General features: G+C 38.3%; 1 protein-coding gene across 5 annotated transcripts in view; it reads left to right on the top strand.

Annotated features, from left to right (window-relative positions):
• VEZT (vezatin, adherens junctions transmembrane protein) overlaps positions 1-13112 on the top strand; it is a 58095-nt gene extending 44983 nt beyond the window's left edge. For all 5 annotated transcript variants that reach the window (XM_061639543.1, XM_061639542.1, XM_061639540.1 and 2 more), the window contains 4 exons: positions 3065-3258; positions 5031-5131; positions 8547-8754; positions 11818-13112. In XM_061639543.1, the coding sequence (XP_061495527.1) occupies positions 3065-3258; positions 5031-5131; positions 8547-8754; positions 11818-12365 (1051 nt within the window). In that variant the 3' untranslated portion in view covers positions 12366-13112. The remainder of the gene's footprint in view (positions 1-3064; positions 3259-5030; positions 5132-8546; positions 8755-11817) is intronic.
• Positions 13113-15268: the final 2156 nt, after the last annotated feature.

Below are 15268 nucleotides of genomic sequence, written 5' to 3'. Positions count from 1 at the left end.
TAATATTGATGAAAAACCCTTTGGATTTTTACATTGTCTGTCAACATCTCATCTCCTTCTTGTATCTTTAAAATAAGATTTTTTTGTCGTTCTTTTCTTAATTTATATGCTAGCAATTTCCCCGGTTTATTTGCAAATTCAAAAGTCCTTTGTTTGGCAAAGTTTAATTTCCTTTCAATTTCTCTAACTGTCAACATTGACACTTGTTTCTGTAACATTTTAATTTGATTTACAATAGAAACTTTAGTTGGATTCTTTTTCAATTCTTCCTCTTTTATTTCTTCCAAGATTAATTGCATTTTCTGTTGTTCCTTCTTTTTTAATTCAGAGTTACATTTAATAAAATATCCCCTCATAAATGCTTTACTTGTATCCCAAACAATATTTTCATCTGTTCCTTTATGTAAATTGTGTTCAAAAAAGTCTTTTAATTTCTTCTTACATTCTTGCACTATTTTATCATTCTGTAATAAAGATTCATTTAGTCTCCATCTAAATCCAAGATTTTTTTTTTTAAAGTCAATATCACTGGATTGTGATCCGAAAAAGTTTTTGGTAATATATCCATTTTGGAAATGTCTTTCACTAGGCTTTTAGACATCCAAATCATATCAATCCTCAAGAATGTTTTATGTCTTTCTGAAAAATAAGTAAATTCTTTTGCATTGTCATTTATATATCTCCAAGCATCCACCAATTCTAAATTTTCCATCAATTCAAAGCAAATCTTCGGTAATTTACCCTGTGTCTCTTTAATATTTTTCTCAGAAAGTCTGTCCATTTTTGGTAAAATTACTCCATTCCAATCACCCATAACACACCAATGATCATATGCAAACTCTGATAATTTTTCCATAAGTCCTGTATAAAACCTTGTTTTATCTTCATTGGGGGCATAAATGCCCACTATCAAAATTTTTGTACCTTGTAAAGTAATTTCAACTCCCACAAATCTACCACTGTCATCCAATAATATCAATTTAGGAAACAATTGTGTGTTAATATAAAGAACAACACCATTATTTTTTTTGATCCAGCCGAAATAAATTCTTCACCCAAATTTTTACAAATCAAATATTTGGAATCTTTCTTCTTAATATGAGTTTCTTGTAGACAAATTATATCCAATTTTAATTTTTTCAAATAATGAAACACTTTCTTTCTCTTCTGCGACGTATTGGCTCCATTTATATTCCAAGTTAGATATTTGTAATCCATCTTTAAGCATGTATTTTAAAAAGTACTTGATGCTCCCTTTAATCCATCATCTTCCTTTCCCTCCTCTGCATGTTCCTGTTGTCTTTGTTTCCCAGGAATTATATCCATGTCTTTGAGTTTGTCTTCTTCCATGTCTTTTGAAGCTTTTCTCAAGAAGTCCCTTGCTTTTTGAACAGTATTCAATCGATATTTTTGTTGTCTGAATGTAAAAATCACTCCTTCTGGAACATCCCACCCAGGTTTCTCAATTGCTGATTCATAAACAAGTCTCTTTTACTGTAGTAATTTAAACCCAATGATAAGATTTAGACAGAAGGAGGCTCGCTCGTTATAGAACGTTTTTAAGGGAAAAAAAAGTATCGCTTTTTTTCAGCACAGCTTGCTGGAAGTCCTGACTTCGTCTTCCGCTGCTAGATCAGCCTTCTTATCTCAGGGGATTCCTGATCAATTCCAGCTATCTACAGCTCAACGAAGTTCCGTGGATAATCTCTTCGGTTCACCTTTGCCTTGGAGAACATTTACACCAGTCAAAAATTCCTCTTGACTGGTTTTTAACTGAAAAAAGCTTCCTCTGAGACAGAGCTCACTCAGAGGCACCACCAGCAGAGCACTCCTTCCGGGAAGTCCACTCTTCAGATATTTTAAGACAATCAGAAAAAAAAAACATCCCCACTGTCTACCAAGAATAGGACAAGATGCAGTGACAATGTTGTAGGCTAGCTGCCCTTATAGAATATTGATTAGTGATAGATTGTCCCATCAGAGTTCTACATACCTGTAAGTGTTAAGAAGAAGCCTCACAGGGTTAAAGAGGCTTTTTTGTTTGTTTTTTCCTTCCTCCAGTTGTAACAGTACAGTGTTTTTTTATTCAATTCTGGAACATCAGCCTGGCTCTGAGAATGTAACATAAACAAGATAACACAGTACATGTATAGCTTTTCCTCCACCAGTTCCTTTTATGGCTTTTCCTGCTGACTTATGCCTGTAATGCTGTGTATCTGTGAGAATTTAGAGATGGCCAGACTGATAAGTGTGAGAAATTCCCAGGGTACCGTGTTATGTACCTTGCCATTCCCTGTAATTTGTTCTTCATTTTTTCTTATAAAAGAGATGTGCTAAACCTCCCAATTTACCAGTCCTTTTGAACTTTGCCCCTCACCTTTCAATTAGCCAGTCTCATGGATTTGGTCCCTCATCTTACAATTGCTGCTGGAAAGTCCAAAGTTTGCTTTGCCTTGGGGCTTAGTTGGTGAGGATTATTCATTCTTTTCCAGTTTTAGATACTTAGATTTTATATACTATGTCATATAAGTCCAGACTGTATCATTATGTAACAGTATGCTTTAAAGCTTGAATAATGGTAACAAATGTTTAATTGAACAGGCTTTGTGTAGCAGCCTGACATATTCCATTTTATTGCTTTATTGTGACAGTTTAGCTCTGTTTACTGGGTAGAGCCAGGAATGTACGTTACCTATGTAAGTAAGAATTCAGTGTGTATGAAATAAACATTATTAGTTATTCTGCTGTGAAGGTCCCATTATTTTGCTGATATCCCTAGTCCTAGAGAATATTTGGTGGGATTTTCCTCTTTTGATGACACATATGGATATCTCCTGTGTTCAGAGACAGTGCTAGCTTAGGTTAGCACAGTGTTTGACAAGTGGAGCTTTGCAGGGCCACAAAGTTAAAAGGGAACTCGTGTGAACCCTTGATCGTGTGCATTTACCAGAATTTACCATTTTAGCAAGTTACTGTTCAGATGAAAAATTGGGGGGGAAACATCAGTAGTCCACAAAATGTTTGGTTCAAATGCTAGTTAAATGTTTGTTTTTATTTTGTTCAGAGTAATAATTCTTGAGGATGAACTTGAGAAGTTTATTAGTTCCAAGGAAAGCCAAGAACTAACTTCAGAGGCCTACCATGTTGTAGAGAAGAAACTGAAACTTGTTCAACCTCACATGCAAGCAAGCAACAGCTGCTGGGAAGAGGCCATTTCTCAGGTGGAAAAAATGGTTCAAAGAAATCCAGAGAACAAAGGTAAGTTGTCTCCTGAAAGTATTTCAGAAATGCCATTCATGCAAAAGGGAGTGGGAAGAAAGAGTGTGGAAAGCAACCCAGTGTGCGTCCAGCTATCATTAGGACTAGAGAGCAAGGAGCCTCACTCCTGACTTGCTATCAGCAGTCACATGATGCAATTTAAAAAGTAGGTACCCAGCCCTATATCATTATGGCCAGATATTGACAAATATTAGGCAATCAACTACCAACTTCATCTAGGCAGATGCTCTGTGATAGTTGGGTTATAACCTAGTCAGCAGATTCAAAGGTGGCTGCATTTACATCTCTGCCCAGTCACTGAGGTCTTCAGGGGAGTCACTTTTAGTGGTTCCCCATGACTCAGATTCATGGCTCTGATCCACCACCAGTACTGTGGGCCCAATTTCCAGTTGTCAGACAGGGCCTCTCCCACTTGAACTTTCAGCTCCTACTGAAGACTTTTTTATTCCAGCAAACATTTTAACTGGATTCTGATTTTTAACCATTTTTTATTTTTATTTCTTATACTCCATTTAGAGACAATTGTCGTTAAGCAGTATATAAATTTTCTAAATAAACATATTTATACACCTCTAATCGATTTTTGTGTTGTGCATGTATTTTAATTTCATGTGGTTGCACTGTGATGCCAGAGCCTGTCTGATGTAAGTTTTACATTTAATTTGTTGAATGTATATCCCACCCTTCCTCCTGAAGAACCCAGTACTTATTTTCTGATATGTATTGTTATCCATTCATCATGATAAAAGCTGATAGTATATTTGCTAAAATGTTGGTTCCATAATATAGTTTTGTTGCAGATCATTGGCTATTAATTCAAGAACCACATGCCTATATATTAATCCTGATCCAGTATTAAGTGTATGCTACTCCCAATGTGTCACTTGAATTGTTCCAGGGCAATTGTATATATTTTTTTCAAATCTACCTTAATGTAAGATGCTTCAAATTATATTTTTTCATTACGATTGCAAGTGAAAGAGATGATGGAATATATTCATTTGTTACATTTATAGCCTGCCCTTTGTGTAAGAGCTTAGAACAGCATTTAGGCTTACAAATATGCAGTGAGGTGTTTTTGACTGAGCGAACCATTTTCCCCAAGGTCTGCTTTTTTAAAAGGTGAGTGGCAGAGCTTAAATAGGGGTCCAAATCCTGAGCATTTTGGAAAACAAGGTATGTGTTGGCACATCTCAGTCCTGACCAAAATCTAATCAGTGGGCCTCTTTAAACTATTTGGATACTATTATTTTTAACATTTTATTGACTTAAAAGCAAGATTACTTGATGGAAACCTGGTTTCCCTTTCTTTAATTTAAACATTGTACTGCTTTATATACAATATCAAAAGTGGTATAATGTTTTAAATTAAATAAAGGGAAACCAGATTTCCATAAAGTGATCTGGCTTTTGAGTCACTATTAAAACATAAGAAAAATCACATAAAATCCTTGTTATAGCATTCGAATAGTCACAATAAAACTGTCGACTCATTGTGCTGAAACTGTTGTTTGTTATGTTTATTGTTTAAATGAAAATCAGTTAAAACTTAGGGTGGTATCCTTCTGTTAATGGATTCCTCCAGCCCTCTGGAGCAGAGTTAGGCAGGGCATGGGGGCTACAGGGGGAATCCATTGATCGAGTCCTTCCATCCAATGGATGTACACTGTTGGGATACCACTCACTACTTCTTTTTTAAACCAATTCGGTTGACTCCTGTTTTCTCTGTTGCTTCTCTACCTTATATCCAGTCAAACCTAAACCATCATGTGAGAACAAGCATTGCACTATGTTACCTTTGCTGCATCCAGCTGTGCAAATAGAAGATAAAGACCCAATCCCAGAAGAACAGGTAAAAATATTATAGTTATAGAGCCCGAAAGGATAATCTCTAGGTTTTATGTTGTGAATGCTATTTATTAACAGAATTTATATACCGCTAACTAGAACAAAAAAGGCCTTTCAGCAGTTTACAAAAACGTTTATCATCACAGATGTTCTTATACACCAGTCAAGTAACGGCATTCTCCTACTGAAGAACCAATTCATTTGAAATTGTGTGGAGGAAGTGATTTTTATAATAGATACTATAGCACTTGCATTGTACTTCATGGCAGAGCTCCCAGTCTTGCTTTAATTAAAAAACAACAACACAGAGCAATCGAAATTATGGGGAGCCAGCGGAAAGCCCTGCAGGATCCTCCTCCTGCTCTGAAGCCACCCCCTGACTGAACACTGGCTTCATTGGGAGCTGCACACACAAGCCAGCCAGGGAGTGCTGGCTCCCATGAACAAGCCTCCTGGGGAGTAAACGCTCCCTATAGGCCATCATGGAAATGGTTTTACTGTGCCGGCCTTTTGGCTAGCAGAGTTTCCTGGCGGATCAGGACCCAGGCAAGGGCTCTGAACACGAGGAGTATCTTGCACAAGTCCCCCCTGCGGCTCTGCCCCAGAACACCCCGTTTTTGGGGCTTCCTCTGGCCATCCACTGGGCTAGCTGTCCCCAATGAACCCCCAGAGGCGCCGGTAGGCTCCTGGCAGCTCAGCTGTGGTGGAGAGCTGCTGCCAGCATAAGGTGTGTTGGATTGCGCCCTCAAATATTACAATCTGTAATACTACAAAATATGTGTAACTTGGGCTGCAGTCCTATACACGCTTACTTAGAGTAAGTCTCATTGAAGCTCATGGAGCTTACTTCTAAGTAGGCTATATAGGACTGAAGCATTGGTCATATTCAGTGTAAGCAAAGAAGTATATTTTTTAAATAAATCTCTTTGCTAAAGATACAAGTAGAATGAATATATATGACATATTACATAAGTTTAATACTAATACAAGTAAATATATTTTATATGTTGTCATATTCTAAGCATTTTTGAGAAGAAATATTAAAAATATGTTCTCAAACCTGTTTCTTCACTGTTAAGGAAGTGTTTCCTGAGGAATGAGGTGCTTTAAGAAATTCTCTTGGAAAGAATCTAGTATTGCCTTCGGCCTGTGAAGTAAACTTTCAATGTACAGAGAACTGAAGCAGTACAGCTGTATGCTGTATTCTACATTTTTTCTTAATATATTAATGAGTAACCCTTTTAAACTTTCAAATGGCAGCTTTTTGGGGTTTTGGCTGGGGTTTTTGCTACAAGCTATGCCATATTTTTTGCTTTCTACTTTGTAGCTTTTTGTTTTTGTTTTAGGATAGTTCATTATGGATTTATATAAAGTTTGAATAAAAAGCATGTTGTCTGTGGGGCACCTACAATCCACAAGGCATGTTTGTGTCTCACCAAAAGCACATTGTACAACTACACATTAAAACCCAAGAATTCCAGCTTTCAACTTTACAGCACAACTTTCTATCTACACGATGGCCAAATAAGCAGAGGGGATCTGAAACAAAGAAACTCACTTTTAATACTTTATCTTTATAAGGCAATGTATAACCCCAGTTTTTCACCTTTAGAGGGCAATTTTTCACCCCAAAGATGTTCAAATAGCACAGAAATTTTTTTTAGTTGGTAGCTGCCATGTTCATGACATAAATTGGGGTATAAATTGAATAAATAATAAATACATACTGTGGAAATACTGTGGTAGATCCAAAGAATTGTGAGTTCTTCATCATCCATTTTGCAAGAGTTATTATGCAAATCAGTTGTGGAGTTTTTTTCCTCAAGGATGTGGGATACAAGTTTCATCGCCATCCTTTCTTGATCTACATTTAGAATCCAAGTTGCAGGTGTAGCTCTCAGAGACTGGCATGGAAGCAGGTTATTCTTCTTGAGCTTGTTCTGCTTTTAATTCTAGCAGGATCAGGTCAGCTGATGCTGCTGGCATTGCTATAACCTGCCACAAGCATTTCTCAAAAAACTCTTGCACAAAAATTCACAGAAAGCTATAACAGTGTAGTTTGTATTTCCACTTGTACCAAGTAGAAATAACATACTTTGATTTAGTTTCATTTTTCTTGCATAACACTATTGTTATGTGCTTTCAAGTCAATTTCGACTTATGGCTACCCTATGAATCAGTGACTTCCAGTAGCATCTGTCATGAACCACCCTGCTCAGATCTTGTAAGTTCACTTTTGTGGCTTCCTTTATGGAATCAATATGTCTCTTGTTTGGTCTTCCTCTTTTTCTACTCCCTTCTGTTTTTACCAGCATTATTGTCTTTTCAAGTGAATCATGTCTTCTCATGATGTGTCCAAAGTATGATAACCTCAGTTTCATCATTTTAGCTTCTAATGATAGTTCTGGTTTAATTTGTTCTAACACCTAATTATTTGTCTTTTTCACAGTCTTTTTCGCAGTCCATGGTATCTGCAAAACTCTCCTCCAACACCACATTTCAAATGAGTTGATTTTTCTCTTATTCTCTTTTTTCGGCTTGCACTAGTGTTATGCATTTTGAACAGAGTATCCAAAATGCATAATGCTAGTGCAAGCTATATAATGGCCCACATTCTTCACATGAAAGGGTGCCTTTGAATACAACCTATTGTTACTTACATGTACCTTAGGATCGCAGCAGCTGTGTATATTTAAGTGACACATTACTGATGTGTTCCTTTGTATAGCACTGTCAGCCATGGGTTAATATTTCTTGAAACTTCACAAAATGTGTCCTCACAGAGGGGAAGCTTTAATATAATAAAAATGATTACTAGTTGCGGTGTTTGTACTATCAAAGGAAAGTATTTCTGCTGCTCTTAGTTACATAGGATAAAGTTCCAATGAACAATGTCAAAATGGGGTCTTAGGGGATAGCGCAATGCAAGGATAGAGAACCTATGGCCTTACGGATTTTGTTGGACTTCAACTCCCATCAACCGCAGTCAGCATTGCCAATGGTAAGGAATGAAGGGAGTTGTAGTCCAACAACAAGTAGAGTGGCACTGCTTCCCCATCCTTAGTATATTCTTAAGACGTGACATCTTGAATGCAAAGCTGTGATACTACTAGTCACTGAGCATAATTTTAAATTTACAAATTACGGAAGAGGTTTCTTGTCAACTAAAATTTCAGTCACCCTAGAAATTCTGGTGACAGCCTTGTGTGTCTGAATAGTATAAATCTCAAATAGAATAACTGGCCTTAACTGATTCACTTCTATATATCGGAGTTATTTTAGAATTCCCTTTGCCCTGTTAACACCACTTGGAACCCAATTCTTGTAGTTTAAATCAATGGGGATTAGGAATATTAGTGTCTTATTAGGATAGAAGTAACATGTCGATCCGACAAGATGTTTGTTGACTTTTTCCTCAGGAACTTGAAGCATATGTTGATGATGCAGATATAGACAACGAGTATAAGAGAGATGACTTTTATTACTTTTCCCTGGAAGACAGAGAGAGGCAAAAACGTGAAAGAGAGGAATCCAAGAGAGTGCTGCAGGAACTAAAATCTGTGTTGGGATTTAAAGCTTCAGAGGCAGAGAGGCAAAAGTGGAAGCAACTCCTATTTAGTGACCATGGTAAGGATTCTTTCTATTGCTAAATTCAGGGAATCCATGTGCAGCTGTCTTTTGAGAATAGATTTAGCTTTGATTATCAGGAGCAATGTCTTGGAACTCCTGTGGTCCTAATTTGCCACACCAATGATGTGCAATATATGTTGTTTATTAAGCACTTAAATGACCGGCAATGTCAGGGATAGCATGTGCACAAATTATATAAGTATAATATGCTCTCAGTTTCCATACTTAAAACAAACTTCCCAAGCCATGAAACTTCCTGTCTTTCCCCTTCATCTTTGGGTGGGAAATGCTTCATCACATCCTTGTCAATACCCTTAGTCCTGTTTTTGCACATGCTAGTTACTAAACTAAAGCAGATTCATAAATGGATTGTCACTATATAACAGATAAGATGTACTGACTCCTATGGAGAAACTGCCACTGGAAGACAAGAAGCAAAGCACGGTTTGTGTTCATTCAACTATTTATTTTTTAGTGTAGGGTGTCTTATGAGGACCTGTTTGGTTAAAAAAAAAGGCTTTTTTTAAAAAAAACTTTTTTCCATAGTAGCAGATATGGTTTCATCCCCTGCTGTTTGAGAAAAGCTTTTAGGGTCCTATAGCCAGGCACATTCAGACTGAGCACAATGTGTGAGTGGCAGATGGGATATTTTCTTCCACTGGGTATTCTTTTGCTCTTTAGAATAAAGAGTAGTAACTATACAACGTCTGCACGGGACACATGTTGGCGATAGGTTTATGCAGCCAAAGTAACTATCTTGTATGATCCTTTGATATTTTCTCTAAACTCACGGAATTGTCAAGTATATTAATAAGTTGTTCCCTCGAAGGATCCATATGGACTCTCCTTCTAGAGCAGAGGTGGGGAACCCTTTTCACTCTAAGCACCATATTCCCTTCCAGGCAACCTTCCAAGGGCCACATGCCAGTGGTGGGCAGGGCCAGAGGGAAACATGGGCACAGGAATGAATGCAGTAGCAGGCAGTGGGGTGGGGTGCTGCTGCACACCTGATCCCCCAGCAACAGAGTCCACTGCCACTTACTGAGAGAAACTGAGGTGGTGGGAACATTTTCCACCTATCAGTAAGTGGCAGAGGCTCTGCTGCTGGGAGATCAGGTGTGCAGTTGTACCCCTCCCCACCAGCTGCTACTGAATTGAATGTAAATTTTACCTTTCATACAGTAGGCTAGTTTTCTCTCTCTCTCTCTCTCTCTCTCCCCCCCCCCGCCCCAACCAGACAAGCAAGAGGCATTATCAGAGTTCAAGGACACATTCTAGCCAGGTAAAGACACTTGGGGTGTGAAGTGAGGAGACCAGTGAGGGGTATGGCTCAAGGGCCACATAGAGAGAGCTGGAAGACTGAATCTGGCTTGTGGTTCCCCACTCCTGTTCTAGATTCATAAAGATTATGTTTATTAATGTGCAAGATTTGATTTTAATCATTGTATTATACTTGAGACTAGAGGATATGCACTTGGACAGATTGAGTTCTTATATAAAGAGAGTCAGCATTAACAACATATATTGATACTACTTTCTCCATCACTCAAATTGGTGGGAGTGTCTGGGAAAGACCGGACTGAACATGCTTTAAGTTAGTTTTATAAAGTGAGCTACTCAATGATTCAGACTAGAACTAGTTGGATCACAGACCAAAACAGATGCAGTAACCTGCAAGAACAGCACTAGTTCATCACATTTCCCTTGAGGCCCTTTTCTGGTGAGTGGACAGCTGCTTACTGGATGCTCTTTATTTCTTGTTAGTACAGCCTCATGTACTAACTTAAATATTTTAGGATCCAGTGTTCCCGAGTTTTTTAATTAAAACTAGCACATGTATATAAGGATTAGCAGTAGAACTAATATCTATGAAACTTACGATGTTCTCTTTCATTCTTTACCTAATTTTGTCACATTTAATCCCATAAATTAAAGAAATAATGAATGTGCTGCAAAATTCTCAAAATTCTTTACATGTAAACAAAGAAATGTGATGGCTTGCACCAATTGTAGTTTAGACTCCAAATCATGGTTTGTGTTCCATATATACATGGTTTGTGCAGTTTTCTTCTTCCATCTTCCTGGAAAATACAGGGTTATCAGAACAGCGGCCTGAGAAAAGTAACATTCTAAACCATGATTTGTCAGTTCAGCTGTAAAGCTAAACCACAGTTTGCAAATCCTGATCCTAGTTTGGCCCCTTGCAAAACATGACAAACCATTTTTGTTATTTATACCTGAACTGTTTCAGACAAATATTAGCATGTTCTGAGGTAACTTCATTATTATAGTGTCTAAAGACTACTCAGGCTTTGTTTACATTGGCAACTCATACTTCCATATTCTCACTGGAAACTTATTTTTATCTTTCACTTTGTAAATTAATAAAAAGGCTATGACATGTTACCTATTATCTGCCTGTTACCTTTACCACAAAAGATACATTGTTCTGTTACATAACAGGTAACAGCTTAAAAGTATGGGTAGTGTAATAACTAATTTTAATATTCCATTAAACATGTTAGCACTATATCATATTCTTTATGTACCTTTTGATGTTTGAGTTTATATTTATTTATTAAATTTCTATCCCGCCTTTCTTCCCAAAGGAGCCCAAGGTGTCAAACATCAAAAAGTTAAAACTAAATTGAAACATATTTTAAACATCTCAAACAATTTAAAAACCATCTCAAAATATTTCAAAACATTTAGAACATCTAAAAACATTTAAAAGCAATTGCATATCCTTACAATTGCTAATTTCAAGGTTACTGTGGACATATCTTTCAGCCATCAAATGCCTAGGTGAACAGGAATGTTTTGGAAAAATTTTTTTCCTGAAAATGAGTAACGATCAAGTTGGACATCTCACCAGGGAGGGCATTCCGCAAACAGGGAGGCGCCACTGCAAAGGCCCTCAGTGCTTGGCATAGCTGTTTCCTAACATCCTGTGTAGAAAATACTAATTTCATGTTTTTGCACTTAGAACAGTATATCCTTTAAATCTTACAGTGAAGTTATTTTGAGTACTGATTTCATTTTTCCCCCTCCCCTTTCAAGCTGCATTGAAATCTTTGCCTACTGCAGAGCAAGAGAAACCCATGAATATTTTGGGATTGCCGAAGAATTCAGAATCAGGCAAGCAGGATTACAGCAGAGATGTCAACTTAAAAGAAACAATGTCTGACCTCCAAACGCAAGCTGACAATGAGAAAGGTAGGACGGAGTACCTCTCTGATGGGTCTGGCAAGAGCAAAAATGACATCACTAATAGTGATTCACCAGAAGTTGAAAAAAGAACATGCTACCAGTGCAACGGAGAAGGTGAAGAGTCTGAGCCAGCTGGTGTGGATGGAGTTGATGTGTTGAAGTCCTCAGAGAGAGATGTGTTACAGTCCTCCATCAAAGAAAGACTGTCTGAGCTTCATAGATCAGCAAGTTTCAATTTCACATCAGGTCTAGCAGTACAGGTTGCTGCCAGGTCGCTGACATTTACATCCATGCAAGAGCAAACATTTGGAGATGAGGAGGAGGAAATACAGGAAAATGAAGACTTTTTTGAAAAACACAAAGGTGAAGTAAATGAGTGTGAAAATGAAGAATTATAGAGCACACCTAAACTTTGCTTTGGCTATTTGAATACCACAGAAGGCTAGTGGAATAACCAAAAGCGGCAACATGCAAAAATGCAGCATTGATATTGGTTGTTGGAGAAGATAACCTTTTAAATCATGACTTCAGTTGGGCTTGACTAGTCTTTTGAATATATATACACATGCAAGTATAAACTAGACTCCAAATGTATAGTATGTTTCTTACAGGTACTATGAATAACTGTGGCATTTCTTTTAATATTTTATCTTTATTTATAATAATAAGGTTTGTTCCAAAAAGGAAAAAGGAAATTGTCTAATTGCCATGTCATAATTGCTGGTTGTAATAACTTAATTATAAAACTACTTGAAATGTGTTTTCAGGAAGAACATATCATGTGGGTTTCCCTGCCTGTTTTGCTTTCTGTTGTTTTTGCTTTCTATCACTTAATAACCTGCTTTTTTTGTTCTTCCATTGATTCATCTGGCTCACAGCCTAAAATGTAGATGGTTTTATTTAATAAAAGCTATAGCTAGTGTATCCTGGAATGCTAATCTAAACTAATAAAAAGCTGTTAGCAAGGTGATACAAAGCAAATTAACAACCCATCCTTGCATATTTTAACTCCTGGAGAGGATAATTTAAATATTTCATGTATTTACAATGAAATTTCTCTGCACTCCAAATAGTGCCAAGTTGTCACATGTCATACCCATTCCCTCTTTAGCAGATAAGGAAAATTAAACAGGTTCTGAACGGGCCTTCTTCCCTGTTTCTTTCCATTCATTACCTTGTGTGGATGAAAACAAATTTACTTCTGCAGCAGAGTAAATTGAGACTTAGCAACCTTTGATTTTAATTTATGTTTTTGCATTGGGTTGCACAGTCTGAAAATGCTGAAAATCCAAAGGTAAGTCAGATTCTTGTTCTATTTCATGGTCAGTCTGAGCTACAAGTGTTTTCATATATATTTCATTCAGGATTTCCACCAGAGTAATTGCATTGGCTGATTCTTCCTAATGCTGAAGGTTGTGGTAGTTGATAAAGTTCTACACAAGTGATAAAGCCTCAGTAGCTGCAGTATGTGTAACTGTCCTCTTTATTAAGTGTTTCAGCAAGAAATTCATACCGAGCTGAAAATGGGGCATTATTAAATATAATACAAATGTTCTCAGATCATTTTCACTTAAAGACTAACAACACAGGAGAGATTAAACAAAATAGTTAAATACCTATGTAGACAACTGTGGGTGTATGCCAAGGAGTAACCCCATTACCCTAATTCAGTGGTGGGGAAGTGCCTCCCAGCAGAGGTCCCAGTTTGGCCCATGAGGCCATTTTCCACAAAATACACCTAACTGCCTCGCACCTGGGATCATCTGTGACATCATGTGTGGGGCAGGTATGGATGTAGCGACAAAGGAACAATAATGATCTTAAAGTGAGCTCCTGATAGTTGCTTTGCAAGTGGGGCTCCATATTAGTGCCAATCAGCTGATCAGTGCTGATAGGGAGCCCCACTGGGATCAGCTACACTGGGGAGATCCCATTGCAAATGCCCTAGTGCAGCTGAAGGGGCACACTTTCTCTCTTTGGAGGAAGTGGTTTGAATCCAAACCACTTCCTCTAAACTGACTTCAAAGGGACTTCCTGTAATCACTGATCATTGGTTACAGCAAGCTCCTTTGAAGGCATACTACCAGTACCGACTGGTTGGTTGATGCTGAAAGTGTACCCTCAAAGGAGGTTGCTGTAACCACTGATTAGCTGATCAACTGTACTCCTTTGAACTGTACAGGTGTTGATCAGCTGACATCATTATGATGTGAAATGCCTGAATAGGCAATCATGCCCACCTATCCTGGCCAATCCCATTGGTTTCAGACTCACTGGTGTGTTTTTCTCCGTTATGTTTAATGTGAAATTTCAGCTTAGAGCATTTCATCAATCAGCTTACAGGTTGCACAGGATTCTGCTTCTTTACACAGCAGTTGAAAGCATGTCTACTCAATCTAAGATGTTGTAGTAGCTAGACACGCCCTTTAAGACTCTTTAGGAAGGCTCATGTCAGGCTCTCTATTTGCTTGAAAGGTGTCTCTGAATGGGACTAGGTTAGCAAGCAGGCGCTCCTATTAACAGGATGAAGAGTGGGTGCTAATTGTGCCTATCTGTGCATCTGCCAGCACATCCTTGGTGATGGGGGCAGAGGCAGTCAGGCAGCTCTTCCATGGACACTGTTTCTGATCCAGCCTCTGATTCTACTCCCTCAAGTGGTGGCAGCAGCAGCTGGGATGACAAGGGAGGGAGAAGAGGAGGAACAGCGGCTGGCTTGTCAGACAGCAGTGTTTCTTCAGTTGGAACTGAAACTAAGGAGACAGAGCGGTCACTTTCTCGTCTTTAAGCCTCCTGCCTCTGGAACCCACTGGGCCCTCCTCAGGGTCTCAGATATCCTCCTCTTCCTGATCACTCTAGAAACATTCTGCAGACCCCATGACATCACCATCAAAGTTGGCAGGTGGGGGAATTAGGGATCTGGCCTATTAGCCAGATCCAGTTCTTCACTCCTGACCTAGTGTATCTAGACCTAGAGGACAAAGGCTCTTCAGACACCAGATCTGAAAAAAGAAGCATGTGATGCAAAGAAACTCCAGGAAGGTCAAACTCATGGTCTTCAGGCCTTGAAAGGCCTGCCTGCAAAAATATCTTACTGACTCACCAGATGATAACCACCACTCTTCTCCCCCACTTTCAATTCCATTTTGTTGTATTTCAAAAACAGATGTGTCCAGCACCTGATGGGGCCGCATTCAACCCAGAAGAGCCACCAGTTTGTCAGGCCTGCACTAATACAACTTGAATGACCTGAAGCGCAGACACAGCCAAACTAATTACTACTATTCAACACAAGCTTTCCACT

Source organism: Rhineura floridana, chromosome 8 (assembly GCF_030035675.1).
Source record: "Rhineura floridana isolate rRhiFlo1 chromosome 8, rRhiFlo1.hap2, whole genome shotgun sequence".
NCBI classification, from domain to species: domain Eukaryota; kingdom Metazoa; phylum Chordata; class Lepidosauria; order Squamata; family Rhineuridae; genus Rhineura; species Rhineura floridana.
Note: the sequence above shows the minus strand (reverse complement) of the source record. Positions and strands in the feature narration are given on the sequence as shown.